General features: G+C 38.6%; 2 protein-coding genes across 5 annotated transcripts in view; both read left to right on the top strand.

The window, feature by feature from the left end:
* LOC127801942 (beta-amylase 2, chloroplastic-like) overlaps positions 1-12,340 on the top strand; it is a 32,324-nt gene extending 19,984 nt beyond the window's left edge. The window contains exons 4-9 of the mRNA XM_052337487.1: positions 6,745-6,939; positions 7,294-7,458; positions 7,680-7,940; positions 8,085-8,303; positions 10,393-10,612; positions 11,853-12,340. Coding sequence (XP_052193447.1) covers positions 6,745-6,939; positions 7,294-7,458; positions 7,680-7,940; positions 8,085-8,303; positions 10,393-10,612; positions 11,853-11,893 — 1,101 coding nt within the window. The 3' untranslated portion in view covers positions 11,894-12,340. The remainder of the gene's footprint in view (positions 1-6,744; positions 6,940-7,293; positions 7,459-7,679; positions 7,941-8,084; positions 8,304-10,392; positions 10,613-11,852) is intronic.
* A 1,495-nt stretch (positions 12,341-13,835) lies between these two features.
* LOC127802584 (beta-amylase 7-like) overlaps positions 13,836-27,773 on the top strand; it is a 44,010-nt gene continuing 30,072 nt past the window's right edge. Inside the window, exons 1-3 of one of the 4 annotated variants that reach the window (XM_052338473.1) lie at positions 13,836-14,287; positions 14,727-15,276; positions 26,273-26,563. In XM_052338473.1, coding sequence (XP_052194433.1) covers positions 14,848-15,276; positions 26,273-26,563 — 720 coding nt within the window. In that variant the 5' untranslated portion in view covers positions 13,836-14,287; positions 14,727-14,847. The remainder of the gene's footprint in view (positions 14,288-14,726; positions 15,277-26,272; positions 26,564-27,773) is intronic. The other 3 variants (XM_052338472.1, XM_052338471.1, XM_052338474.1) reach the window with 3 other exon arrangements.

Below are 27,773 nucleotides of genomic sequence, written 5' to 3'. Positions count from 1 at the left end.
ACTCTTGGTTTGTTTTGCAAGAATGCAATGCTCACAAAAGGAAATCTTGAATTTTATTGCTAGAGAAAGAAGGATACAAAAATCTAAGATAATCAAAACTTGGATGTCCTAAACGCTGATGCCATAACATTATATCTAAATCTGAAACAGTAGATAAAGAAGATTGAATAAGAGACCTAAACGCAGTAGAATGATCAAGTCTTGGTGTTTGATAGAGACCTCCTTCCATCTCAACAGTGCCAATCATCTTTCCTGAGGATGGGTCCTGAAAAACACAATAGGATTGGAAGAATGTCACCATTCCACCCTTTTCATTAGTTAGTTTACTAACTGAAAGTAGGTTACACTTTAACTCTGGTACATATAGTATTGATTTAAGAGTTAAACTTGCTACACAAGCTATTCCTTTTCCCTTTGCAAATGATATTGTACCATCAGCCATAAAACATTTATGTGTTGATCACAAAGTTCATAATTTGACAACATATTAAGAGAACCTGTCATATGATTTGAAGCTCCAGTGTCTATGATCCAACAACTTATAGGAACTTTTGAGAAATAAGAGTATGTAGCATTACCTTTCTTTTCCAAGGACACCATTGGATTAGGGTTGTCTGAACTTTCAGATTTAGTAACCTTTGTTTGGCTTAGCAGTTATTGTAAAGCCTCCAATTGATTTGCTGTTAGGGTGAAGTTTGTGGAATTTCCTTTTTTAGCTTCTACCATATAGGTTGATTGCCCTCCAACTTGTCCACCCCTCCTTTGATTCCTTGGCTTCCAATTTGTTGGCCTTCCATGAATCTTCTAGCAAGTTTCTCGAGTATAGTAAGGCCTATTGCAGTGGTCACACCACTATTTCTCCTTTGGAGTCTCTCCCTTAGCTAAAATAGGTGTTTTTCCTCTAAAAATATTCAGGGCCGCTGGTGAATAGACCTCATTGCTGGAATGCTCTGAATCAGAAAACATTACCTTCTTCCTGCTCTCTTCTCTTCTAACGTCAACAAATACCTCTCTTATAGATGGAAAAGGCTTTGTTCCGAGTAGCTTGCCTCTTACCTCATCTAGGTTTGAGTTTAGACCATGTAGGAAGTCAAAAACCCTCTCTTTTTCTACCATCTTATCATATTTTTTTTTTCTCCATCAATAGAGCATTTCCATGTGATCTCATAAAACAGATCCATCTCTTGCCACAATTCTGTTAGGGTATTGAAATATTCAATAACTGAATTGGTACCTTGTCTTGTTGTTCAAATAAGTGATCTGATTTGGAAGCATTGGGCTGTATTCTCTAGGTCTGAATAGATTTCTTGGACTGCCTTCCATATCTCACAAGCTGTCTTGTAGAATAGGTAGGTTCTTCCAATTTTAGGTTCTATTGAATTAACCATCCAAGCCATAACAATGGCATTCTCGGCCTCTCATATGCCATAAGTTGTTGATTCTAAACTTGGCTTTGAAACGGCACCAGTTAAGTAGCCTTTCTTCCCTTTTCCTCTAACAACTAGCAAGATTGATTGGGACCATTTACTGAAATTGGTACCATTCAGCTTGTGTTGTGTAATCTAGAGAGAATGACTTTCAATAGCTGTTGAAACAGTTGGAACATGAGAATCCCTCACTGGAGGAGGATTGGTGGTAGAAACTTCACTGGCCGAGTGTTTTTCTGCCATCCCGTAGACTTAATTCTCCTTGAGGTAATTGAAACCTACAATCAGGTATCACAAGGACTTGGCTCTGATACCATGAAAGAATAGTTAAGGGAAAATAATTCTTTCACCCGTAAACTGTTTGACTAACTAAGGAAAGACCTACATACTAAAACTCCTAAAAAATATCCTACTTTATTGCTATGGATAACAACAACTATCAACTTATCTATTCTACAATTTTGTATCGGGTAGTGTCATGACCCTATGAGTAATAAAAGGGTATTATTGTAATAGGGTAAAATAGTTTGTTAGGGATATTCTAGCAATTAGTTAGGTGCACATGGCTGCATGTGCAAGGCTGTTAGGGGACAAATATGCCTATATAAGGCTGATGTAAATGGAGGGGATGTATGCTGAAAAATTGATATTGAATCTCTATTTTCCTCTCTACATTTCTCTCCAATTCTCCCTCTCGTTTCTCTCTATTACTCTCTCCCTTTCTACTGATTTCTCCCCCCATTTCTGCCCCATTTCCCCCTCCTACAATTCTGATTTCATTCCCCAATTCCTCTTCTAACCCATCACGAACCCTAGGTTTGTGACAATTGGTATCAGAGCAGTCGTCCTCGGCTGTGAGTTCGTAAATTCAATAGTGTTTGATCCGATTTGGAGGTTCCACCAGGAGTCGAACCTAGGTCTCTGGATTCAAAGTCCAGAGTGCTAACCAGCTAGAGCCGAAGCAGAGCAACGGTTCTTGGCGGTGGTTCTGATTCGTTTCAAAGGCTGCTGAAATCAATTTCAGTGATTAAACGGAATAGGCAGAAGTTCCGAGGTGATAGCAAGTCCGTTGGTGTTGATGCGAACAGCCAGGAGGTCGCGATTTGGACTTGGGAGTGTGGCGACTGTCCAAGACGAGCGTGAGTTCGTCGAAGGTGAAGCAGACGGCCTAGGTGTGTGCGACTGAAGCGGAAGACAGGTTGCAGGAGCTCCACTGGAGTTGACGATAGGGGCGAGGAAGGTGTCGCGACCATTACCAAACGCAACCAGTGGGTAGGAAGAACCAGAGGAGGATTCGCGACTAGAGAGAACGACTGGGACGGGAGATCCGCTGAAGTTGGCGACGCGGACAGCATCAGAGGCAACGCGAACTGTGGAGCCTTCGCAATCGGAGTCCATCGAAGGTGATCCAGCAATAGATTCGGAATGGGCGAGGCAAGATGTTGATGAACGGCAGCGAATTTTAATAAATCTTGCTCGGAATTGAAGAGGACACAAGCTAGGAGAGTGTTGACGGTGATACTGAGTTGAATCTAAAGTCAAATCAGAGTGGTGCAGTAGGTATTGGATCGGAATCAAAGCGACTATTGAAGGTGGAACAGTAGGGTGAATTGCTATTGTTTTCCGAGTTGCTGTAGTTGATCAGGAGGCGACGCGAGATGAGTGTAGGGACTTCTGCAACTGGCGAACAAGAAGGCGGAATCGGATCCGTTGATTAGTGGTTTATTTTGCTAGAGGACGGAAGATCGCTAGCTGTGGTGAGGCAATCGCTAGTCTTGGGCGATTGTTGTGAAGTAGAAGAGCAGGTGGATTGCGGCTATTTCCGAGGCTGGGCAGTGTGGGTCAGCAAGCCGAAGCAGATTTGGCGGAATTGGAAGCCAATTCATAAAATACTGTAGCCATCAAATTCTCAATTCTGGAGAATTCTGTTAGTTGCAGCACAATTGAGCAAGGGAGGCGAAGCCAACCCAAATCTCTGCGGATTCCGTTTGAGGCGAGTCGACTTGGAGGAATTTTGCGTCATAATTGAAGGCAATTTTGACGGTGACCGTGGACATAAGTGATCGTGAGTCGGTTTGGTTGTGATTTCAAGTCCGGCAATTATATACTTCTACGGATAATGGAAGTAGAAACAGGCTGATTTCCAGAAGGCTGATTTCCGGAAATTGATTCCGATGTCCGGTTGATAGACGACTGTCATTGCATTGTGGGTTGGAGTTCGGGAGGCAGACATCGTCGGCAACGTAGCCAGGTAAAGTTCGATCTGTTTAGTCTATTGCCAGCTGATATGATTAAATTCCAAGAGAGAGAGCAACCCTTCGTTCAGACGTTTGAATTTGGGAGGCGAAGCAGGGTGGACAGCGCTCCAAATTCTTGGCCTGTGTCTCGTTCTGCTAGCGAAAGTTTTGCCAAGGCAGGCAGTGCGTACATGAGGCCATGGGAGACTCAATGACAGCCAAAGAAGGCTGCATTTTCAGTGGGGTGTCCTACTCATGAAGTTAGGAGAGGTTGTGAGCAAAGGGAAACAAAGGCAGCCAAGGGGAGCAGTGCATACATGGAGCAAATGAGCCCTAAATTGCAGCAAAAGAATGCTTCATTTTCAGCTGGAATGGAGCCTCAATGGCAGCCAAAGAAGGCTGCATTTTCAGTTGGCAGCAACTAGGAACATAAGAAGGGGATCAATCAATTGGACAAAGGAACCAGCAGTGGATTTGATGAAGAATGCAAGGAATTCAGTCGAATGTTTCATGAGAAGTTGCAAGAATTTGCGATGATACTTATTAAGAAGTATCATTACAACTTTCCGGTGGAATACTTTGATGATTATCATGGAAGTTTTAACAAAGATGAATTCCTTAAAATGGAGCAGTCGAAGGAGAAATTTAGGAGGCAAGAAGCAGATTCACTGCCTACCTCCAATATGGAGTGGAAGAAGTATGTCGGCCTAGGTGGAATGGACAAGAAAGGTGACAATAATAACAATGCTGGCAGCAATAGCAGACTTTGCGGGGGTTTGGTACAAGGTGTGTGGGCAAAAGGAGAATTAAAGGAACACATCGATTCCTTTGGAGAAGAAGTTCTCGATGGTGATGTTTTTGGGATTCTGCAACAAGAGCAGTCCAACTTTAAGGAAGAAGGGGAAGAGGAGGAGGAAGAAAAAAGTGAGGAAAAGGGATTGGAGAATGACACTCAATCAATTGACAGCCTCTCAAGCACTCTTACTAGTGCTGAAACACTTGGTCAGGTGTCAATTATTGAGCAATCGTTGGCTGGAAGTGAAGTTGCAGCAGCTCCTAATGTTAATGCTCACAAACAGCCTTGGTATGAGTATTCAAGGAAAGAATACAAACCTCATTGCTGCATTTTGAGGTTGCTTTTGATATTTCTGCAGCAAAACATGGCTGTGGGTTGAATGGGGATAGAGTAACAACAACAATGGCTAAAGATCTGCCCTTCTTACTTGTTTTGGATGGTAATGAAGTTGTCCCTATTGAAATTCTGGGCCAATTCATACTTGGAATTGGTCTTGAAAACCTAAGAATGAAGAAGAAGAGACCTAGAAGTAGAAAAAAAGAAAGGAGGATTATGCGCATAGAAAAGGTTGGAATTGGATGAAGAGCAATGGCTACTTGCGGCAAGTTCTTGGGGACAAGAACTCTCTTATGGAGGGGGGAATTGTCATGACCCTATGAGTAATAAAAAGGGTATTATTGTAATAGGGTAGAATAGTTTGTTAAGGATATTCTAGCAATTAGTTAGGTGCACATGGCTGCATGTGCAAGGCTGTTAGGGGACAAATATGCCTATATAAGGCTGATGTAAATGGAGGGGATGTATGCTGAAAAATTGATATTGAATCTCTATTTTCCTCTCTACATTTCTCTCCAATTCTCCCTCTCGTTTCTCTCTATTACTCTCTCCCTTTCTACTGATTTCTCCCCCCATTTCTGCCCCATTTCCCCCTCCTACAATTCTGATTTCATTCCCCAATTCCTCTTCTAACCCATCACGAACCCTAGGTTCGTGACAGGTAGGTCTTGAATATCTTTAGCAGATCACTTTTATCCCAGTTCTTCATCTAGGATTCCTTCTTCATCTAGAAGTTTAACCTGTTGTTACCTCTTACACGTATGCAACCTTTTACGTATGCTTCCAACAGACTATAATAGAGCTTGTGATCTTATTATGCACAATTTGGGTTGAGAAACTATAGTAGTTACATTCCTCCCTAAAGTAATCATTGGGAGGGCACGCACTAATGAATTCATGGAGGATGACTTCCAATTTTTATCCAAGTGAGAGATTCTGCAATGGATTTGGTGAAATGCAGAGATGGTATTAGTCCTTCAACTGTGACTCATAGGGCCAACATGATTTGTTCCTATAAGTGAAATGGCTATCACCATTGTTGAGAAAAGTGATGTCCAATACTATGTTTTATTGGATGGATAGGTTACTAGAAGTGTTGATACAAACCATAGCCAACCAAGCCCTCGAGAAAAGAGAATTGTTGAAGCAATTTTGAAAGCAAGTGAATATCCCTTGTCGATAGTTTTAGTTGGGGTTGGTGATGAACTAAATATTGGGATAGCAATGATGTTTAAAATCAGGACTTTTACCTGCTCTAATACCATATTAAATTATTAACCATCATATAATCTAAAAGCTTATATTGCTGAGTAGAGAGTTAACTTTATTTTTTATATTTTTATTTTTACTCTCAACAGTATCAATGAATAAATAACTTTCATTGTTGATCTACCATGCATAAAACCAAATTGGCTTTCAAATACATTAGTTTTTTTCACTAACCTTGCTCAATTGCCCTCTTCAAATGTTTCAGAGTGACTTGTTAGCTTGACTCCTCTATAATTTTAGCAACTTTTAACATCTCCGTTATTCTTATAAATAGACACTAAAGTGATCTTTCTCCACTTGTTTGAAATGTTTTTTGATCTAAGGATCACATTAGATAATTTTATTAACCAAAAATTTCCCTTTTCTCCCATACATTTTCATGCTTCTTTGAGGATATCACCTAGTTCAACTGCCTGACTATTCTTCATCTTTTTCAATGTTTGCTCTATTTCATTTGATTCTTTTTCAAGCACATCTATAAAATATGTAACTTCTATCTTTTCATATTTACTGAGATGCCCTTTTCTCCACCTTCATGGAATGTGGGGAAAAAAAAAAAAAAGATTCAAGCCAAGGTGAAAATGAATATACACGAAGCATTGCGATAAGTATGAGCATTCTTCTATAATTGATTTATCAACTTCACAGCTTGGTATTGAGCATTAAAAGAATGGCACAGGTTGTTATGTCGTTTCATGAATGTGGAGGCAATGTTGGTGATGACGTTCATATTCCTCTCCCCAAATGGGTGACAGAAATAGGTCTAAGAAATCCTGATATATATTTTACAGACAGAGAAGGAAGGCGCAACCCTGAATGTCTGACTTGGGGAATTGACAAGGAGAGGGTTTTAAGAGGTCGAACTGCTCTTGAGGTATTGAAATTTGTTGTTTTCTCTAGGTATAAATGTAAATATAAAGTTTGAAATTTTTTCTGTGATATTTATAGCCTTAATCATATTATTTGTTTCTCAATATCTAACATTAATTGTGATCAACCTTCTGGCAACCTTACATGTTCTCTGCTGCTGCTGCTGCTATCAGTATTTCCAACTAACACTTTTCCATCTTCCGGCTAGCAGTTTCATTATTTTTAGAGATAAAAATGCACCCCATCATCCACATTTGGGTTATGATCAACTTCAAAAGTTCTATGACTAATGCTGAAGATTCCTTTCCTCTGAAGCTTTATTTTTAATCATAATCTTCAAGCATATCATTTGGTGAAGGTTTACTTTGACTACATGAGAAGCTTTCGGGTAGAATTTGATGAGTTCTTCGAGAATGGTATCATCTCTGAGATTGAAATTGGACTAGGGCCATGTGGGGAGCTCCGGTATCCCTCTTATCCTGCAAATTATGGTTGGAAATATCCTGGCATTGGGGAATTCCAGGTAATTTCATTAATCTTTGTATAAGATTTCTACTGTTTATGAGAGGATCTCTTTATTTGCAATTTGTGATATGCATTTTATCATACTAAAATTATTATTGATGGTTGCACATATACACCTTTAATATGTTTATCGCTCATTGAATTTTCTCTGATTAGCTCATGTAATTGGTCATCTCTATGTATTTACATAAATTTTCATGGACTTTTTGTTTCTGGCAGTGTTATGATCAGTATTTGTTAAAGAGTCTGAGGAAGGCAGCAGAAGTGAGAGGGCATTCATTTTGGGGGGAAGGACCAGATAATGTAGGTTCTTATAATTCACGACCTCATGAAACCAGGTTCTTTTGTGATGGAGGCGAGTATGATAGCTATTATGGAAGATTTTTCCTCAATTGGTACTCCCAGGTTCTGGTTGATCATGGTGATCGGGTCCTAGCTCTGGCAAATTTGGCTTTTGAAGGCAATTGCATTGCTGCAAAGGTGAGTCAACTCCATGAGTATTGTTCTTCACCAGGAAAATGAATAATGAATTTCTTTTTGCAAAATGAGGATTATGGTGAAGTTCATTGTTTCTGTGTTGCTAAAACTTCAAAATTGCTTTTATCTGTTTTGATTGGTGATCAGTTATCAGGTATTCATTGGTGGTACAAGACAGCAAGCCATGCTGCTGAGTTGACTGCTGGTTTTTACAACCCTTGTAATCGTGATGGCTATGCTCAAATTGCAGCAATGTTAAAGAATCATGAGGCTGCTCTAAACTTCACATGTGTTGAGTTGCGTACATTGGACCAGCATGAAGACTTTCCAGAGGCACTGGCAGACCCTGAGGGATTAGTTTGGCAGGTGAGTTATTAAGGGCCTGTTTGATTGCACTTTCATTTTCAATTTTTTTTGTTTTCGTTTTCAAAATTTTGTAGACAGGAACAGAAAATTCTGTTTGCTTACCTAATTTTGTTTTGAAAAGTTTTCAAAAATTTTCAAAATTTTGAACACAAAAAACTTCGTGTCATTTTTTGTTTTCACTTTTCAATTTCACTCAATGTTTAACTCACATTGATGCTCAATAACCACTACTGATTTGCTCGTCACTACAAATGTCAAATGAACTAGCGGAGCTTTTTGGACCAACTTGTAACTTGATGAGCCAGGCCAATCCAATAGTCTGTGGGCCTTAACTGCAAGCTTTTTTTATTTTGTTATTTTAAAACTATGATATATTTTTTATTTTTAAAACTTTCACCTTAAAACATAGTTGTCAATGGCACAGCTTTGTGCGCCTCATCATCCCCAAGGCGCAGCGCCATCCTTGAGGCACTACCTAGGTGCATGAGGTGCACACCTCATGCAAGGCACAGGCTAATGAGGCACATGCCTCATATATATAAGTGTATTAAAAGCCTATTTCTTGTTCATTTGTTATCTCAGATCTTATTTCTTGTTGATTTGATTGCATATTCTTGTATATTAGTGAAAGTCTAACTTAGGAATGTAAGTCGAAGGTTTGCTGAATCTCCCACTTGCTGCCAAGATCCTTTGATAGTGATGTTCACTCATAGGAGAATTACTCATGTCTGCATTTAGTTTATTTTTCTTTCTTTCTTTTAATTTCTTTTGCAATTTAGAAAAAGCTAATTCTTTGTTGTAATTGTTTTTCACTATGTTCTACTCATTTTTTTTTTCTTTCTTCTAATTTTTGTTGCAATTCACAAGAAAAATTGTTTTCATTGTTTATTGTATTGATTTTTTTCTCTTCTAATTTCTTTTGCAATTTGAAAGAAACTAATTGCAAACAAAACTAATTATTTTTCTGCAATGGTTTTTGCTTCATGTTCTACTGTAATTTTTTTCTTTCTTTTAATTGCAAAAGAAATTAGAAAAACTAATTTTTTCCTTGTAATTTTTACTTGTAGTGATCTACTATTAAGTTTTTCTTTCCTCTAATCTCTTTTGCAATTAGAAAAAACTAATTGCAAAGGAAACTAATTGTTTTTCTGCAATAATATTAGTTGTTATTATAGAGTTGGTTATTTGTCATTTATGATTTGAAAAGTTTGCAACTATTTTCTCATGGGTCTACTTTGAAAAGAATAGCATGTAAGTATTTTATAACATTTTAAATAAATGTTTGCCTCACGTGCCTAAGGCTCACACTTTGCCTCACACCTCATGCCTAGGCCCCAAGCACTAATTTGCACCTCAGTGCTCCTTGTACCTTTGACAACTATTCCTTAAAATTAAAATTAATATATTTTTATATATGAATCAGTTTATTTTTTTAACCACATAATGGTATAAAATGGTTGTAAACCAGTTGTATTCTAACTTAAAAAGGCAATTATTATCAGAATTAATATTATAAATCTCACAGAATTGTTGTTTCCAATGGTCGGGCACTGGCGGTTGCATGCAACTCGACTCGTTTGATGTCTTTACTCCTTACCTGTAGACCAATATTAAGCTATTGTCTATTAATTGACTTATTACTCATCCTCAAATTGATCCTTTTTTACACCAAACATGTTCATCTTTTTCAGTTCCAATTCGACTTCCTTGCCGGGGCACCTAAAATTTGGTGTTCTTGTGAAACCTTTCACAAAAATTTAACGTTTTCTTGAAAAAAAAAAGAAAGAAAAGCAATTCCAAGTGTGTCAGTTTGTGGTAGATTGCTTTACCAATTCAAACATATTGTGCTCCTTTTCTGACATTTGAGTTTCCCTTCTTAAGGTATATTTTCTTTACTATTTTACCATTCATTTTCCTAAATGACCTCTCTAATACATTGGTATGCTTGAAATGCATGTGATTTTGTGATGAGATTAAGCTTAGATAAAACCATATTGACCATGATCGTGACAGTGAGTTCTAGTTGATAATCATTTGCATATAATAAGGCTTTCAAAGTCTGCCTGTGACTGATCTATTTAGACTTCAGGTACTTAATGCTGCATGGGATGTTAGCATACCAGTTGCAAGTGAGAATGCTCTTCCTTGCTATGATAGGGAGGGCTATAATAAGATATTGGAAAACGCAAAGCCCCGAAATGATCCAGACGGGAGACATTTATCAGCTTTTACTTACTTGAGGCTCAGTCCTGTTCTTATGGAGAAACGCAATTTTATGGAGTTCAAACGATTTGTGAAGAGAATGCATGGTAAAACACATCCTTATTCAGTCTCATTTATTTTTTTCATTTGGCTGTAGTTACCTTCTATGTTTTCCCGCTTTGCCTTACATTTTTTGGTGCCTTGAGGGGTGGGGTAGCTGCTCTGATATTTTAAAGAAACTGAAGACAAAGATACTAGACCATTGAAAGCTATAATTTATATATGTACTCCAAAGCCTTCAAGAAGATTAAGCTAATTTTATCTTTGGCTATTCCCAAACTCAATCAAGCTCACAAGGCTTGGTCTGCAAACATTTGAGTCAGAGAATAGGTTCTGTTCCTAACAGAGGTGACAGAACCTATGGGATCTTTTATCTCTCTTAACTGTTTTCCTCCTCTTGTTGCTCATGTTTAACTTTACATGGATGACATGTTGAAATGTGGGAACAGACTGTCACAAAGGCAAGGTTACTTCCGTGTGACCTATCTTATCCCCTCATGGTCTATGCTTCCCATTGTTTATTTTTGCAAGCATAAGTTATCCTCAAGTAAGCATAGATTTGCGCCAAATTTTTCAATTGGTTACATGAAATTAGCTAAGGAGGGATTAGAAATATATCCTTTCTTAACAGAAACAAAATGACTTTTCATTTGGTCATGGTCATTGGACTCTTAGAATACATTTTAATGAGGTATGATTATACACCCACTCAAGAGTGTGTGTGTGTGTGTGTTTATTATTGTTTTTAATTTAGGGTGGAGGGAGGTCATTACTAGGCTATTACTTGGTGTAGAGTCAGTGAGTAGCATGTAGAATAGGCCTTAAGTAGTCGTGAGCTATTTCAAACTTTTGGGGTTCATATTCACGATCTCTTGGGTACAGATTCTCGACCTCATATTCACATATCTTTTATAATTTTCATGGTTCATATGTTGTGCCTACTATCCGTTCCAATGGCAATGGAGACATCCTCGGGAATGCTTCCCAAGAATATTTGCATAATCTCTTTTATATCATCTGGATATGAAAATGCATCCTGACACTGATGACTGCTTCAATCATCATGAGACAAACTAAGTTTCATCGATCTTGGAAAAACAGAACTAGACATTTTTATGACATGGGCTATCTTGCTACAATGATTTGAAATTGGCATGGGATCACCCAACGCGAGTCACCACGGTTTTTGTTTTTTGCCTTTTTTAATACAATCTTTCATGTTGTGATTGGAAATCTTGTAACATCATCTCTTGGACAGCAATTAACTGGAATTACTTTCATACGCAGGTGATGCAGTTTCAGATCTTTCATCGTCACTGAGTGAATAGAGTAACGAAGCTCAGATGATGAAATATGAGGTTGCAGCTAAGAAGGAAGAAACTGCTTATACAACTGTAAGTTGAAGCAAATTTACTTGACGGGTACGGCGAAATGGTTGCAGAAGTTTCATAGTTGAACAGTTATGGAGAATGATATGGTTCCTTTTGTGCCCTACAACCAGAGACAGCTTATATTAAAAAAAAAAAAAAAAATACAGAGAAAAGCCTCCAACAAAATAGTGGACAATTGACCCATAAAAGGATGAAATAGGATAAAAGCTTTTATAATCATGCACCCCCTTTTTGTCCTGTTGTGGCATAGTGGACTGGAGATAAAAGAAATCATCTATAGTTTGTGCCCAACCTGTTGTTGGTTTGGTTGGATATTTCCATAGCAAGAGACAGTTCATTCATAGAAAGATGATGACTTTTATATACAAAGTACTGTTAAAATGATACCTTTATGAGACATTATGCTGTAAAAAGGCAGATCATTATGTTCATATGATTACACTATGTGGTTCCAATTATAAAACCACATGGTAATCATATAACCGTTCTTTAAATGGATTCTAAAATTAAAATGTGGAATAATAGCAGCACTTGGTCGATTTTGTAGATTTGTAACATGTTTTTGGTTTAATTTCCAAGGGATAGTCTCTGTATATAGTTTCTTATAGTGACAAATAGATACTTTTGTGTATCATTCAAATTTTTTTTAGGGCAGTTTAATTACTTATATAATAGTGTAGATAATGGGTGTTAGATTCCTTTACAAGAAGAGCCCAGCCCAGATTTTTGCAGACATTCAAACGATAATATATATGCATGTATTTGATGAGTGACTGTTGGAAGATACTAATAAGAGTAAACAGTGATAAAATTATAATTTTATTTATCTATCACACACACATTTGATTCTATTCAAATCCAAGAATAAAAAAGCAAACTCGATCATCGAAGTATCAAGCCATGCTAGTAAATTTTTGTTTTTTGGGTGATGTTCTTAGCCTAAGCTTGTGATATTCTGACTTGAAGGAATTAGAATTAAATGTCTCAAGATATATGATGTTTATGGGTTACTATTATTTTGTATCTCTTTGCATGCAATGCGTTTCCTACGTTAAATAACATATTTCTTGCAGTACATATTATTTTTTTTTGTATTTATATTAATATGATATATATTTATAAATATCATAAAATTTCCGACACGATCACTGTATAATTGTTAAATCAGAAACAATTTCTGCATTACGTTACGTTACGCGCGTGATTAAACAGTAAAATGGAGGGCCACTTGCATAATTTAATTTAATAGTGGCCCTAGCCCCCATGCTTGACAAATAATTCATACTAGTTTTACTTACATTGAATAATAATTTATAATAGTAAATGGATTTGTTATTAATTTTATGTAAAATTATTGTGAATGTATGTGTGTCATGTTAAATGTATTTGAATGAATGTATTATGCAAATAAAGAATTTATAAATAATAATTATATAATATATTATAAATTATATATTTTATACTATATAAGAAACCCACATACATAAATAAAATAAAATTTTCTTAAATTATTTATTTAATTATTTAAAAGTTTGAACTTTGTTCGATTAATTCACAAGATGGTTGATCTTCTCTCCTGATGTATATTTTAAGTAAATTCGGATGCGGATAAAGTTTATATATATTTAGAATTGGGCATTCGGTATAATTTATGTGAGATTTATCTTTTAGTCTTATTTTTAATAATAATTTTATAACAATAATTATGTCTCGTATTAATTTAAATTTTGATATAAAATTTTAATTGCTTTACCGGACAATTTGCCCAATCTCTTGGTGACGCCTCCCATGGCTACAGCTACTTGAAGAGCAGACAGAGCCCAAAGTGATGGTCATGGTCGGCACCGCGACACTGAGCGCGACCCATAGCTCGTGACTCGCCGTGCCAGCTCATATAATATAAAATAAGCTCGTCCCTCAGCTACGCACGCTCGATCCCCTCTCGCACGCGTGTCAAACCCTAGCCCCCGCATGCTCGCACACTCCTCTCTCTCCTCCGCCGGACCTTCGCCGGAAAATCCATCCTTTCGCCGGAGCTCTGCCGCTCGTTTCTCCTCTCTTCCCCGCGTTCCCCTTTCCGCGGCCCGGCCTCTGCCGGGATATTCTCCCCCAACGACGCCGTGGAGATCTGCGCCTTTATCTGTGCAGTTATAGAATTCGGAGTTTGGTTCCGATTCAGAAGAGGGAGTAGGACAGTTGTGTGTGCGTGTGTGCGCGCGCGCGCGCGCGTATGGAAAAAATGGATAATTTCGACCTTTTCGGGGTTCGGATTTGTGGAAGGCTCGGAATTGACATGCTTTCCTGGAATCTGATACCGTACGGTAACATGAGGTTTTCCTTGTTATTTTGTTCTTCCTATGGTCTTCTTCGTTTGTATATTTGTTTGTAAGTTAAAATTGATGCCGTAGTACTCAAAATTTTGCTAAGAAAAACTCGAAAAGTCGCGTTTCATGTTTAATCCAATAACAACTCGAAAACTTCATGTTTAGTCCAATACAATTGTGTAGTTGAAATAATTTCAAGTTCTTTAAATTATGTTAATTGACGTGAAGTGTTACGTTTACGTCATAATTGTGTCAAAGCTGCTGGTATAGTTTCTCACTTTAAGTCGACGGTAACTGGATGAGCTGAATTCGCAGTTAAGAAGTAATTTTTTTGTTTCTTGAAGTGGAAATGAGCGATAATGTTCTCTTTTGGAAGTAGCAAAGGTGCCCTGAAATGTTGATCATTTGGAGGCTTGTGCCTTTTTTTTTTTTTTTTCTGGGTACAGATATTTCTCAAGTGTATGCCTGAAGAAGACAAGACTTGACAATGGCATTTTCATCAAAAATACTGATTGAGCTGTGACATTTAGGATTCTAAGAGTTCCATATTTCCTGCAAGGGGGAACAATGGCAACAGAGATGCAGAGGTTTGGAACAAGTGAGGATGATGATGAGGATATGGGGTTGGGTGTGAAGGAAGAAGATGAAAATGACAGCATTGAAGAGAACAACACAACATCAATAATGATGGGTGTGGATGGGGGGCTTGCATCAAGCAGCAACGGCAACCGGTTTCAGCAGCACCAACAATTTCAAGAGCTACAAACTCCCCAAGCAGGGGCTCGACGGTGTAGACCACTAGAAGAGAAGGAGAGGACAAAAATACGAGAGCGGCAACGGAGGGCAGTCACCGCAAAGATCTTGGCAGGACTTAGAAGACACGGGAACTATAATCTTAGGGTTAGAGCTGATATTAATGATGTCATCGCAGCTTTGGCTAGGGAAGCTGGTTGGGTTGTTCTTCCTGATGGGACCACCTTCCCTGCTAGATCACAGGTACTTATTTTGAAGCACAAAGCTTCGCCTTTTATCTTGTGTTCATGTATTATACAACTTATAGCTATATCTATCCATGCAAATGCTTGGTTTGTTTGATGTTTCAATTTTTAGTTTTAATATGATGTAATCAAAAGCAGTTATGCAAGATTCATACAGCTTGATGTGAGAATAGGTGTTATACCTAATACAAAGGGAAGCTTTTTTTGATAGATGGTATCTTGAAGGTGGCCATAGCTTCTTTTCATCAGCCAGTGTGCAATTTTGCTCCTGTTTTTAGGTTCTCACCTTTTTTTTGTTGAGTTGTATATTGCTCCAAATGAGAAAACTGATGCCAAAAAAAAAAAAAAAAAGTCAGAACAAGATGAAATTATATATCAATACGACTTTTCGTATCATAGAAGGATTGAAACCACATTCATCAAGGTTTAGGAACTGGTTTAGGAAGAGGAGAAGCTGAGAGGAGTGGCTTAATTCACATTTCTTTCATTCTCTAAGTTTGATTCAGCCACAGGTAGGCTGATCAAAAATAAATAAATAAAAAAAGGATAAATGTCACTAGCCCAAAGACAAGGGCAAAATTGATTTCATGCTACTATAACTTAAGTATAAATATCTTCTTGAGGTCCTGATGCTTTGAAGTGTGCTTTCTCAGTGTCAGTGCCCAGGCTGTAGAACAATTCTCCATGGCATGGTGTTTAACAAGTTACTCATATACGTAGATAAGTAACACTAGAAGCAATATGTGTAACACCTAACTCTCGTGAAAAGCTTGGGAGAATAAGGGAATTAAGTGAGCTAAAAAACTGGTACTCTAGGCTTCCTAAGATCCTACAAAAGGTACTCAAATGCCTTCAGGTAATTAGAGACATTAGAAAAAAGATTTAAAGGAAAGGAATAGTGGCCAAAAAGCTGTTAGAATTCTTTTCAGATAAGGAGAATGAGGTTTAACTTATGACTAAGTGTGAGACCAAAACCTACTTGGAATAGGGAAATTTAGTCTTGAACGTAAGGACCTGATTACTGAAAAAATTGAATTCAGAATTGACCAAGAAAGAGTGGGAATGGGGGCTCAGGTGGCCTGGAAAACCTGGTTGGGAGCTTGTCTGGGGATCAGCTAGCTACAACCCAGCCAAGCCAAATGAGTAGCTAAAGACAAGAAAGAGCCAAAACTGTAGCAGCATCCAGCTGCAACAGAAAGGTTTTGGAAGCTTTTCCTGTTGCTTCCAGGTTCTTGTGGTCCAGAGATGGTACAAGTCTGTCATTGGGCAGAGAATAATTTTATACAAAAGGCTAGGTGGCTGTTAGGTAGAGAGAGAACCAAATCTGGGCTGAGCAAAGCCAACAGAAAGTTTTCTCTGCAAAGTGCTGCATGAAGAAAGAAAATGAAAGAAGAAAGGTAAGAGGCACTAAGATCCAGCCCCTGAAGACCAACAACAAACTTTGAGGAGGCTCATGAGAAAGTGTTAAGAAGGTTTCTTCAAAGGTAAATCCATTCCACTGTTGGTTTGTTGCCTTTGCACATTTTCATTATGTTTTGTGATGCATTAATAATTTTTTTATGAAGTGCTGAGCCTCTAGGTTCAGCTAGGGATAGCTGAAGTCTCCTCTCAGGGTAGAGAGGGCTTCGATGCCATTCAACTAAAGAGGGGACTGCTTTGGCCCGCCTATGTTGTAGATTGAATCACATTTCTGGTGTGCACAGAGTTGAGGCCCTGGACACTTTTTTTGTGTGCTTTGCATATGGATTTACCGAGCTTGAAGCTCATCCCCTTGTGTGTTTTCATGCATACCAGAGTAAGGGATCCTTTGGCAAAGGAATGGCGGGTTCTTGGAGGTGGAGCCAACTGAGGTTCTTAGAGGATATATTTTGTATGTCTTGAGTTATACTAATTTTATGCTTTTGAACTGATGTACTGTTATTATCCCCATGTTGCGGGACTTCATATAAGCCTTAAGATTCTCATTGTGAGCTAGGTAGTAGGGGTTTCATGCTTGTAAGCATGAGGGATTAAACATTGTCATAAAGCTTCCCTGACTAAAGTTTTGAGTTGACGCAGGATGCATGCATGAAGAGTAGTTCCAAATGTAATATTTTAGAAGTAAATCTAATTTTATTAATTATCTTCTTGGATAAGCTTATAGGATTGATTATCTTATTAGATAATTACATCTATTTAGTTATCTTATTAGATAAATCTTGTAAAATAAAATAAGTGAATACTTAATTGTTTTTCTAGATAAGTCTTAGAAAATAAATCCCTAGAGTTCTAGTTAGAGACAAATTAGGTTTCTTTCCCTGGTAAATACCCACCATGTATGATAGAAAATTTCATTGAATACAATTCAATTATTTGACATTCTTTCTTTTGTCTGGCATTACCAGAATACTTTTCTTTGTTTTTACAAGGTTGAGGGTTCAATTTTCTACTTCACCCTTTTAACACTTCCTGCCTCTTCATGAGTTGTTTTGTATCTTTATGTGAAACCATGGTTATGTACTGACTTAAACTTCATTTATTTGAATATTTGGAACTCTAATTACTTAGATTTTGTGTCTATGTTGGCTAGCTAAGGCAAGCTAAGGATAGAAAAAAGGGAGCTCTAACTTAGTGCACCCAGCTTTCTTGTTCTGGTGTATGTTGGCTGCCTTGGGATCTAAAGGGTCAAAATGTATAGAAAATTGAGGAAAGCTTTAAAATAAAAAGGGACCTAAACTACATAACACATGTGTGTGCAAGTGAAAAGAAGAAAGCTGTTAACTAAGTTAAAGAGGAGGAAAAGAGAAAATGGCACCCAATTAGGCCAATGTGGCTTTGAAATGCTTATCAAGGTTCTAGTGGTCATTCCTAACCTTTTAGAGGGAAAAATCGTAAAAATATCACATACTCCTTAAGAGTAGGAAAAAATGTGTGTAAAGTTTCTGTCAGATCCTTGATCTGACCGATAGGTTCTTCCGTAATTGAAGAAGAACCGAAATAGGCGGGAAGTCGAATAAGGAAAGAGAGGGAAAGAAGAGAGAGAGAGAGAATTAGGAGAGAAAAGATCAGTGGTAATTTCCGCACACGATCCCCATCCTCAGTAGTATTCTCTTATTTATAGGAGAGACAGTTATTTACATCTTCTAGAACAGCCAAGTGGCCATGTGCACTTGGTTCTAATCCCCTAGATACAACCACTATACAATCGTGTAACTACCCAACTAACTAGGTGTACCCAATTACAAGATTACCTTCTCGAGCTGTGACAACCCTCCCCCCCCCCCCCCCCCCCGAAGTATATATTGTCCTCAAGAAATCAGAGAAGGCTAGCCATTCTGGGATGTTTCTGGATAAAGTTTGGAAGGTACTCCCAAGTGGTGTTGTCAGGGTGTAGATGTATCCATTGCACCAAGACCTGTGTAAGTGGTAGTGAGTCCTAGTAAATCACTCTCCTTTCTAGGACTGCTTTGGGCTCCACTTCCACTATGGAATCTTTAATTAGTTCCGCTACTTCCTGGCTAACCTTTTCCATTGTGCCCACGGCCTTCTTTAAAGGGGAGACATGGAACACCGGGTGTAGCCCTACTCCATCAGGAAGTAGCAGCCTATAGGCCACGGGACCCACCTTCTTAGTAATCCTAAAAGGCCCATAGTAATTGGAACTAATTTTAGATATAGGACCTTTAGTGAAAAGGTGTTGTTGAAACCTCTTTCACCCTTCAAAAAAACCTCCTCACCCACCTCAAAATTCCGATATGTGTGGTGCCTATCTACCATCTGTTTCATTCTTTGCTGAGCTAGGGTAAGTTCTCTCTTGATCACCTGTAGGGCCTCTCGTCTAGCTTGCAAATACTGATCTATTGTGGTTTCGAATGGGCTGTAGTGCATAATAGCAGGGATGATAGGGGGGGTGGGTATCCGAACAAGGCTTCAAAAGGAGTCCTCTTGTGGGCCGTGTGATAGTTGGTGTTGTACCACCACTATGCCAAGGCCATCCATCTATTCCAACTTCTTGGTTTAGTAAGACATAGGCACCTTAGGTATGTCTCTAAGCACTGGTTAACCCGTTTAGTTTGTCCATCAGTTTTCAGGTGGTAAGCTGATGACAAATGCAATCCTATTCCCTGTAGAATAGCTGCCTAACTCGGTGGTATGTTACATTCAACCCTAAATGCCCTCCAATGGGGGAATCATGTCAAGATTGTAAAATCTTCTTCTTCAGTTGCTCATCTTCCCCAATCACCACTCTAACATTGTATTTGAGCAGTCCTCCTTTTAGAGTATATCCCGAGTCATCTTAGGGTTGCACAGATAAGCGGGCCAGCACCTCCTTGATCCAATTAGTCTACTCATAGCTGCTGGTTATGCCCTGCACCCAATTGGGTACCAGAGCTGATATTGCATGGCAACTACCCTCCATCTCTCTTCTAGACAAGGCATATGCCACCAAATTCTCTCTCCCTTTTCTATAATGGATTACATAATCAAACCCTATGAATTTAGAGATCCCCTTCCTTTGCAGTTGATTGAGAGCCCTTTGTCGTGACAGAAATTTCAGGCTTTCATGATCTGTTTTGATGGTGAACAGTCGACCCTCCAAGTAATACCTCCACTTCTCTACCACCATGTGGACGATTAGCAGCTCCTTGTCATAAATACTTAGGCCAATATGCCTTGGGGCAAGAGCTTGACTTAGATAAGCTATTGGCCTGCTCTCTTGAATTAAGACTGCCCCTACTTTGGTGTCACTAGCGTCTGTCTCCAAGATGAACTCCTTAGAGAAGTCCAGTAATGCTAGGATGGGAGCTTGGGTCATGGCCTCCTTAAGGGACACAAAAGCCTCCTCAGCCTCTACTCCCCACTGGAAGCTGTTCTTTTTGAGTAGGCTGGTGAGGGGCTTACGAATCACACCATACCCTTTTATAAACCTTCGATAGTAGCTCGTGAGTCCTAGGAACCCCCTCAATTCCTGGGTCTTAGGTCTTAGCCATTGTGTCATAGCTTCAATCTTTTGGGGGTCAGTACTTACCCCCTGACTGGATATGATATGGCCAAGGTATTCCACTCTAGTCTCTGTGAAAGTACACTTGACCTTTTCTCATAGAGTTGATGGTGTTTGAGGATTTCAAAGGTCTTCCTTAGATGGATTAGGTGCTAGTCTAAGTTAGGACTGTAGACTAGAATGTCATCGAAGAAGACCAGCACAAATTTTCGAAGATGGGGAGCAAAAATATGGTTCATGAGTGTTTGGAAGGTTGCAAGTGCGTTTGTGAGGTCAAAGGGCATGACCAAGAACTCATAGTGTCCTTGGTGGGTGCAAAAAGTTGTTTTAGGATAATCATCTTTAGGGTTCATTCTAATTTGGTGGTATCCTGAAGTGAGGTCCAGCTTGAAGAAGATAGAGGCCCTAGATAGCTCGTCCAGGAGATCCTCAATAATGGGAATGGGAAACTTATTTTTGATGGTTATGGAGTTGAGCTGCCGATAATCCACGGAGAACGTCCATGACCCATCCTTTTTCTTTACTAATAGAACTGGGGATGCAAATGGGCTTTGACTTGGTTGGATCAAGGATTTGGACAGCATCTCCTTGATCAATTTTTCTATTTCGGCCTTTTGGACAAGGGAATATCGATAGGCTCTGAGATTGATTGGTTCACTGTTTGGTTTGAGATGGATGGAATGGTCAAGGAATCTAGGAGGGGAAATGTGGAAGGTGTGACAAATAAATCCTCAAACTCCATTAACAATGTGTGAATCGGGCCATTGGGGTGTACCTTAGTGGTTGTTGATGATAGGACTTGGCCATGTTTTGCCCACCACTTCTCTGTCTTCCTGTTGCATATTCCTCTTTCTCCACCCCCATTTCACGGGCATATAGGGAATGTAGCTGCCCTATTGATGTGCCCCCCCTGCTCCAATAATCTTTGCAATCTCTTCCCTGTTATTGCCTTGCATTCCCTTGCTCCTTGGCACCTCATCAGGGTCACCTTCTGGCCTTCTTTATCAAAGGTGACTTTTAAGGTATTGAAGTCAAATACGAGGGGACTTACAGTTCGCATCCAATCTACCCCTAGCACAATGTGGCATCCCCCCAACCTTAAGATTTGCAGATTAGCAGAAAACTCATGCCCATTCATCATCCATTTGAACCCAACACACTTAAATTGACTCACCATCCGGCTCTCATTAGCTATCAAGATCGATAGTGGGGGCGTCTCCTGTAAGTGGCATTGTAGAACAGTGGTTGTTTTCTCATCAAGGAAACTATGGGTGCTGCCATTGTCAATGAGGATTACCAATGTTCTCTTTCCCACTATACCTTTCACCTTGAGCACCTTACCTGAGGGCTGGCCTTGCAATGCGTGCATGGATAATTTGCCACCCTCTTCGCCTTCCACAAGTTCTTCCTCATCCGCTTCTTCCTCTTCTTCTTCTCCCTAACCTTCCATTGTTAACAACAACCTCTTGCATTGATGCCCTAGGCTATATTTCTCCCCGTACTTGAAGCAAAGCCCCAATTGCCTCTTTTGTTCTATAGGCAAAGCCTTGGTTGGGGTTGGGCTTGGTGTATTCCTTCCGGTCAATCCGCTCCTTAGCCAGGGTTGGCTACTTCCTCTGTTTATCCCACTACTTCCTCTATTTATCCCACAATAGGAAGTCTCATCTCTTCCACATTTGGTTGATAGGCGGTGCCTCTTAGCGAAGGTCTCTGATGACAGTTCGTGAAGGCGAGCTTGTTCTGTTGCTTGTTCGATTGACGTCGGATAGAGCATCTTCACGGTAGGGCGGATCATGTCATTCAGCCACCCAATACTAGTAAAAGACTCTTTCACATTGCCAGATCCACCACCGGGGTCTGTTCCTCTCAAACGGAGGAATGTCCATTCGTGGCCTTGGTATGGTGAAGTGATTACCCCCAATTCCTTGGTTCGAATTGTCTTGCTTTGTCTCCATTCTTTCTCCTGTCTCTCCTTGATCGTTGGGTCTCTGCCTCTCCATTGGTGTCATCAGAATTGGCGCCAAGAAAGATTTGGGAGGAAAATCTGTGGGAAAACTGGCATGAGGCTTCCGAGCAGCATTCAATTGCTGGTTGAATTGTTGACTTAAGCCAGCAATCTCCTCTCGGAGCCCACTTATTGCTTGATCCACCATTTGGTCCAAATTGGCCGCATACTTCGACCGGCTCCATCTCCTCCTACGTGTTCTTGATGCCCAATTCCAAGATATCCAAACAATCCTCTACTTGCTCTTGGTACTGTCGCATCCAACTTGGATTTCGTTTGTTTCACCCTTGTTCCTCCTGCCATCTCCACAGCCCTCGGGTCATCAGCTCTGATACCAAATGTTAGACCCCTAATCTGACTAGTAGGTTCTTCCATAATTGAAGAAGAACCAAAATAGGCGGGAAGTCGAATAAGCAAAGAGAGAGAGAGAGAGAGAGAATTAGGAGGGAAAAGATCAGTGGTAATTTCCTCACACGATCCCCATCCTCGGTAGTATTCTCTTATTTATAGGAGAGGCAGTTATTTACATCTTCTATAACAGCCAAGTGGCCATGTGCAGTTGGTTCTAATCCCCTGCAACAACCTCTATACAATCGTGTAACTACCCAACTAACTAGGTGTACCCAATTACAAGATTACCCTCTTGGGCTGTGACAGTTTCATGTCTAGGAAAAATCGTTTAAGGGGTGTTTAGCTTGGGAAAGACTGAGAGCCTATTTGGCTGTGTGCAGCAAACTAAAAAAGTGCTTCTTTTTTTTTTTTTTTAACAAAATAGCTTTTGTTTGTTTTTTTATAGTGTTTGTCCAAATTCAAAAGGTGCCTCTACACAACAACAAAATCTATTTTTCTGCTGTGTAGCAGAAGCAGAAATTTGGAGCTATACAGCAAAAGCAGAAGCATAAAGTAAAATTATTTTTGTCAAAATTATCCTCATCATTATTTAAAATTGCAAACATTACCCTCAATCTTATCTAATCCTTTTTCCAATCTTGCTTTTGTTCCAATCCTTTCTCATTTTTACACACCAACAGATTGTTGTTGTTCTTGACCAACAACAGAGCATTTTCTTCATACTCACAAATAAATAGTAGCTCCAAAACTGAGTGTTAAAAATGTGGTTGGTCATGGAGAGCAGACAAACCCACAGAGATGGTATGGCAAAGAGAGAATGATGCAACAGAGTTGGTGAGGGTTCTTGCACCTTCACTCTTTCACTAACCCTTTTCTGTGATCCGTAGCCCATGATCACTCCATGGCCAAAGCATTTCACACTATCTATAATGGCATCAACCAATCAAAGTGAATGAGAAAAAGGCTCAACAGAAGTTTTTATTTTTATTTTTTTAATTCCATTCTAGTGAGAAACCCTGTTTCTTCATAGCTGTCCATTGATTCTACTACAAACCAGCAGAACAATGAGAGAGACACAATCATCAATCTCTGGTTGGATGGAACATTGAAATTCCTGAGATGTTAGAAATTATTAGAAGATTGTTAGACTCTAAGGTGCTGGAATGCTACTCGTAAGTAAGTTGTGGGACAAATCAATGGCCTGGAGATTTTTGTGTTGCTTCTGAAACCCTAACAACAGTGGCAGAAGTTTCTTTTCTCCCTTTCTTTCTTTCTTTGAAGATGCATAAGTCTTAAGAAATTTGCTGAAAAAGGACAAAAATCGTATATAAGCTACACCTTTGTCAATGTCTTTTCTGGTAATTTGATTGTTAAAAGACTTTTCCAATAAATGGCTAAACATACATAATAATACTGAAAGCATTTCTTAAAACGATATGGCCAAACGCTAAACTGCTTCTTCCTAAAGTGATTCTTGCAAAATTGGTTTCATGATAGCAGAAATTTATCAGCAATGCCAAATAAGCCCTAAATCTTTGAAATTTTCTTACAAAAGTTTGGGTAAAAACAGTCATGTGATGTACAGAGCTTTGGGAACTTGACAAAATCCCCAAAAATGGTATATAAGTCTTGAGTGTGATTTTAGAGGAGCTAGCTATGCTTTGTGATCTCAACAGATTTGTCCATTTGTGAAAGCTTGAATCTATGTAGCTAGCCCCCATCTACAGGTATTAGCTTGTGATGCTGGTGATGCTTTCAGTTCTGGAAAATTTGATATTAACTTCTAATTAGTTTCACTTAAACATTGAATTATGTTGGAATCTCAGGTAAAGATAGTAGGGAAGACAGCTGTAAGTATATGGTTATTATGGAAAGGTTGACCCTAGTGATGCAAGGCTGTAAATGGCTGATTCTATGGCAGTGATCAAGGAAGAAAACAAAGCAATCAATCTAAAATAAAATAATTGTGAATGTATATAAGCTGTAATTAGGATGTTTCTTGTATATACTTTCCTTATGTATTCTTTCCTCTTTTAGATTCCTAAACTTTCCTAGATTTTGAGGATAATCTGAGGAGGCTAGTAGTCTTTTTTGCCTATACTTTCAAAGCCTGGTTGCTGCTATTTTTACAAATTACTTACTATTCATTGTGCATTATACTCATTGTTTGAACATTTGAATTGTAGGCTTAATTCCAAGGAGTTTAAACAAGTAGCATTGGTTTGATATTTGAGCTTTTATTTAGTTAAATGCAAAATGAATGGAACTCATGAGCTTCAAGCCAGCTTGTTGACATTGATTTTTAACCTGTGGAAAATGAATCCTGTTATCTGGTCTTTAACCTAATGAAGCAAGGCTTTTCTTTTTCTGAATATACTATAGGTTGATCTGTTGTGGCATTGTGTTATGTAGGAGTTATGCTGCCACTGAAAATTAGTTGAACAGAAGAGATATGTTAAGAGAAAAATAATGTGATCATGAATAAGCATATCTCAATTCTCAGAATAATTATGTATATCTGAGATTTTGTATATTTAAAGAATTTTTGTTGCAAAAGATAAGGTCACAGATAGAAATGATTGGCAAGTTAGAATTCATGTAGCCTCCCCTTGTAGTGAAATAAGTCTTGGTATGTTGTTGTGCTGCAGAATACTTTTTGCCAAAGTATCCTTATGACATCATAATGTGAACAACTAATGTAATAACATTATATGATTGATTCTTTATTAATCCTTTTCCTTAATGGAGTTCATCACCGTTTTGTGTTTTCAAATTTGATCAAAGACAATTACCTGGCCACTTCTTGTTCTGACAAGATTCTCGTGTGTAGACCTTGACAGTCATTATATTCCAATTGACATCCAATTGTTTTCTGTTCAATTGTAAAGTGTGTTGTGCTTCTTGCCTTTGTGATCTGTCTTATATTAATTAGCGTCTGCTACTAATGGATACATCTAGTTTAAAACACATTGCAAAGATTTGGTCCGTTAGTGGAGTTGTATGTGACAACTGGCAGCTTAATCTCTTCCTGACATAACATGGGAGGTGGATTGGTAACTTAATTTCCTCCTGACATAACTCAAAGGTGGATCCTGGGAAGACCTTTTCATTTTTTCTCACTGAATGGAGACCAGTTAGTTGCCTTGATCATGGAAACCAGAATATCATCTCTCTCTCTCTCTCTCTCTCTAAAAGCAAAGAAAAAATGCAAGAAGTGCCCTTTTCAACTTCTATTTTTGGATGTTCCATCGATGTGATTTAGTGTAAACTCCAAGGAATCCAGTTTCCTATGGAAATAAATTTGAGCACAGAGGTGACTCTTCAGCTACGGTAGAAGATAAGGTGTAATATGGAAAATTAATCATAAAGGTCAAATATAGATGCATTAATCTCATCTACCAAAGAATGAGATTTTGAATAAAGACTGTCACTGTGGGATGGAATACACACTAAGAAAGGAGACTGTGATTGTGGTTTTTGTCTACATCTTGCTTTCTTCCTACAAGTAAATTGACAGTGGAAAGTTACATATTTTTTGTCTTCTTTTTCCTCTACAACATCACATTTGTTGCTCTCTCTAGGCATAAATGATTAATATATACTTCTGTAATACATTGAAGAAGATTCGAATTGGGTATTTGCCACTTAACTTTGTAGGGAACCAGACCTGCTGGTGGTGGCACGTCTACTACTGCTTTGACTTCAACATCTTCAGATATGCCAATGGAACAGACCCCACCTATTTCATTGAGAGGAATATGTTCTGATTACAAGAGTCCAGTGGAATATAATGCAGGTCACATGAAAGGTGTTTTTGTGCCATCTTCATCCCCTTATGATGTATCATCAAGTGCCCGGTCACAGACATCAGCCATGGGTGGAGATGGAGGAGCAGCAGAAAATCATCCTCTTATTGGGGGCTCCATGGACTCTGTCGAAAATAAAATGGTATTAGATTCTGCACTGTTTACTGAGGTTACATGTATTCCAATGTTTCCATGCTAGTATATTTCTGGCAACCTGCAGGTTTTGTAACATGACCAGCTTTGTCTTCCAGGAGCAAGAATTTATGACTGAGCATTCTTTATTACTTTTTTCCTCTTCAGTTTTGGCCTTGTGGAAGTTCATGCTAATCGAGACTTTGCAGTTGATGGCATCCCATTTCTCATACTCAATATTTTGTGTTATGTGATAGTAAGGTCAAGCACTGAAATCTACTAATCAAAAGGAGAAAGAAAGATCCAGCTAATCAAGAAGAAAGATCACTCTGACTATAGATATCACCCTTGTTTTTGTTCTTTGAATAACTACAGCTGTGATCATTCAACTGATACTTCCTACCTGTGCCTCTCAGATTGTGTTTACAATTGAAAATATCATTAACTTGAGAAGCATGAAAACTTTTAAATGATTCGACCATCTTATAACAATACCTCTCATAACCTAGTGGAAAACTATCTGATGTTTCATAAAGCATTAAATCAGGGTTTGATTGTAAACAAACCAAGCATGTCTTCCAAATAATTGAACCTTCTCCTCAAGGGGATAAGCAAACTTTGTTGACTTTGTTTCCAAATATTTTTCTTAACGATATACTCTTCAATGTAGTAGTTGCATTTGTTAACAAAATAACTTTGCTCTCAATAGATCTTTTTGGTTTTCTTTCTCTTTTTTAATAAGTTACATTTTTCCTACATTTAGAGCTGCAATTGATACTGATGGTACTCTGTGAAGGACATGCTTTTGAGTTGCGGAAGCAACCTTTTTGCAAAGCAAGGATAAGGCTATGTACAAAAATGACCCTCCCCCAACCCTCATAAAGCAGGGAGTCTTGTGCACTAGGGATGCCCTTTTAGAACAGTGATTTATAATATATTTTTTATATATAACTTGAAGGAACTTGAAACCAAGTCTCTTTATTTAGGGAATTTAGTCTAAGCAGCTGGGGAGGGATATTTAGAACAGTGATCATATCTAATAATATGAGTCAACTTGTATTGTATTTCACCATTTTGGTTTTTCAAGGGCAATAATATGATTTAAATGCAAAATAAGATATCTTTCTTTAATATTTGAACTGAAGTAATTTTTTAACCTTCTTCCTTTGGCAATTCTATGGATGCCGCACTCATTTAAATATGGGGATTTATTGGCCTTT

This window comes from Diospyros lotus, chromosome 5, assembly GCF_014633365.1.
Source record: "Diospyros lotus cultivar Yz01 chromosome 5, ASM1463336v1, whole genome shotgun sequence".
Lineage (NCBI taxonomy): Eukaryota > Viridiplantae > Streptophyta > Magnoliopsida > Ericales > Ebenaceae > Diospyros > Diospyros lotus.
This window is presented reverse-complemented; position numbering and strand designations above follow the sequence as displayed.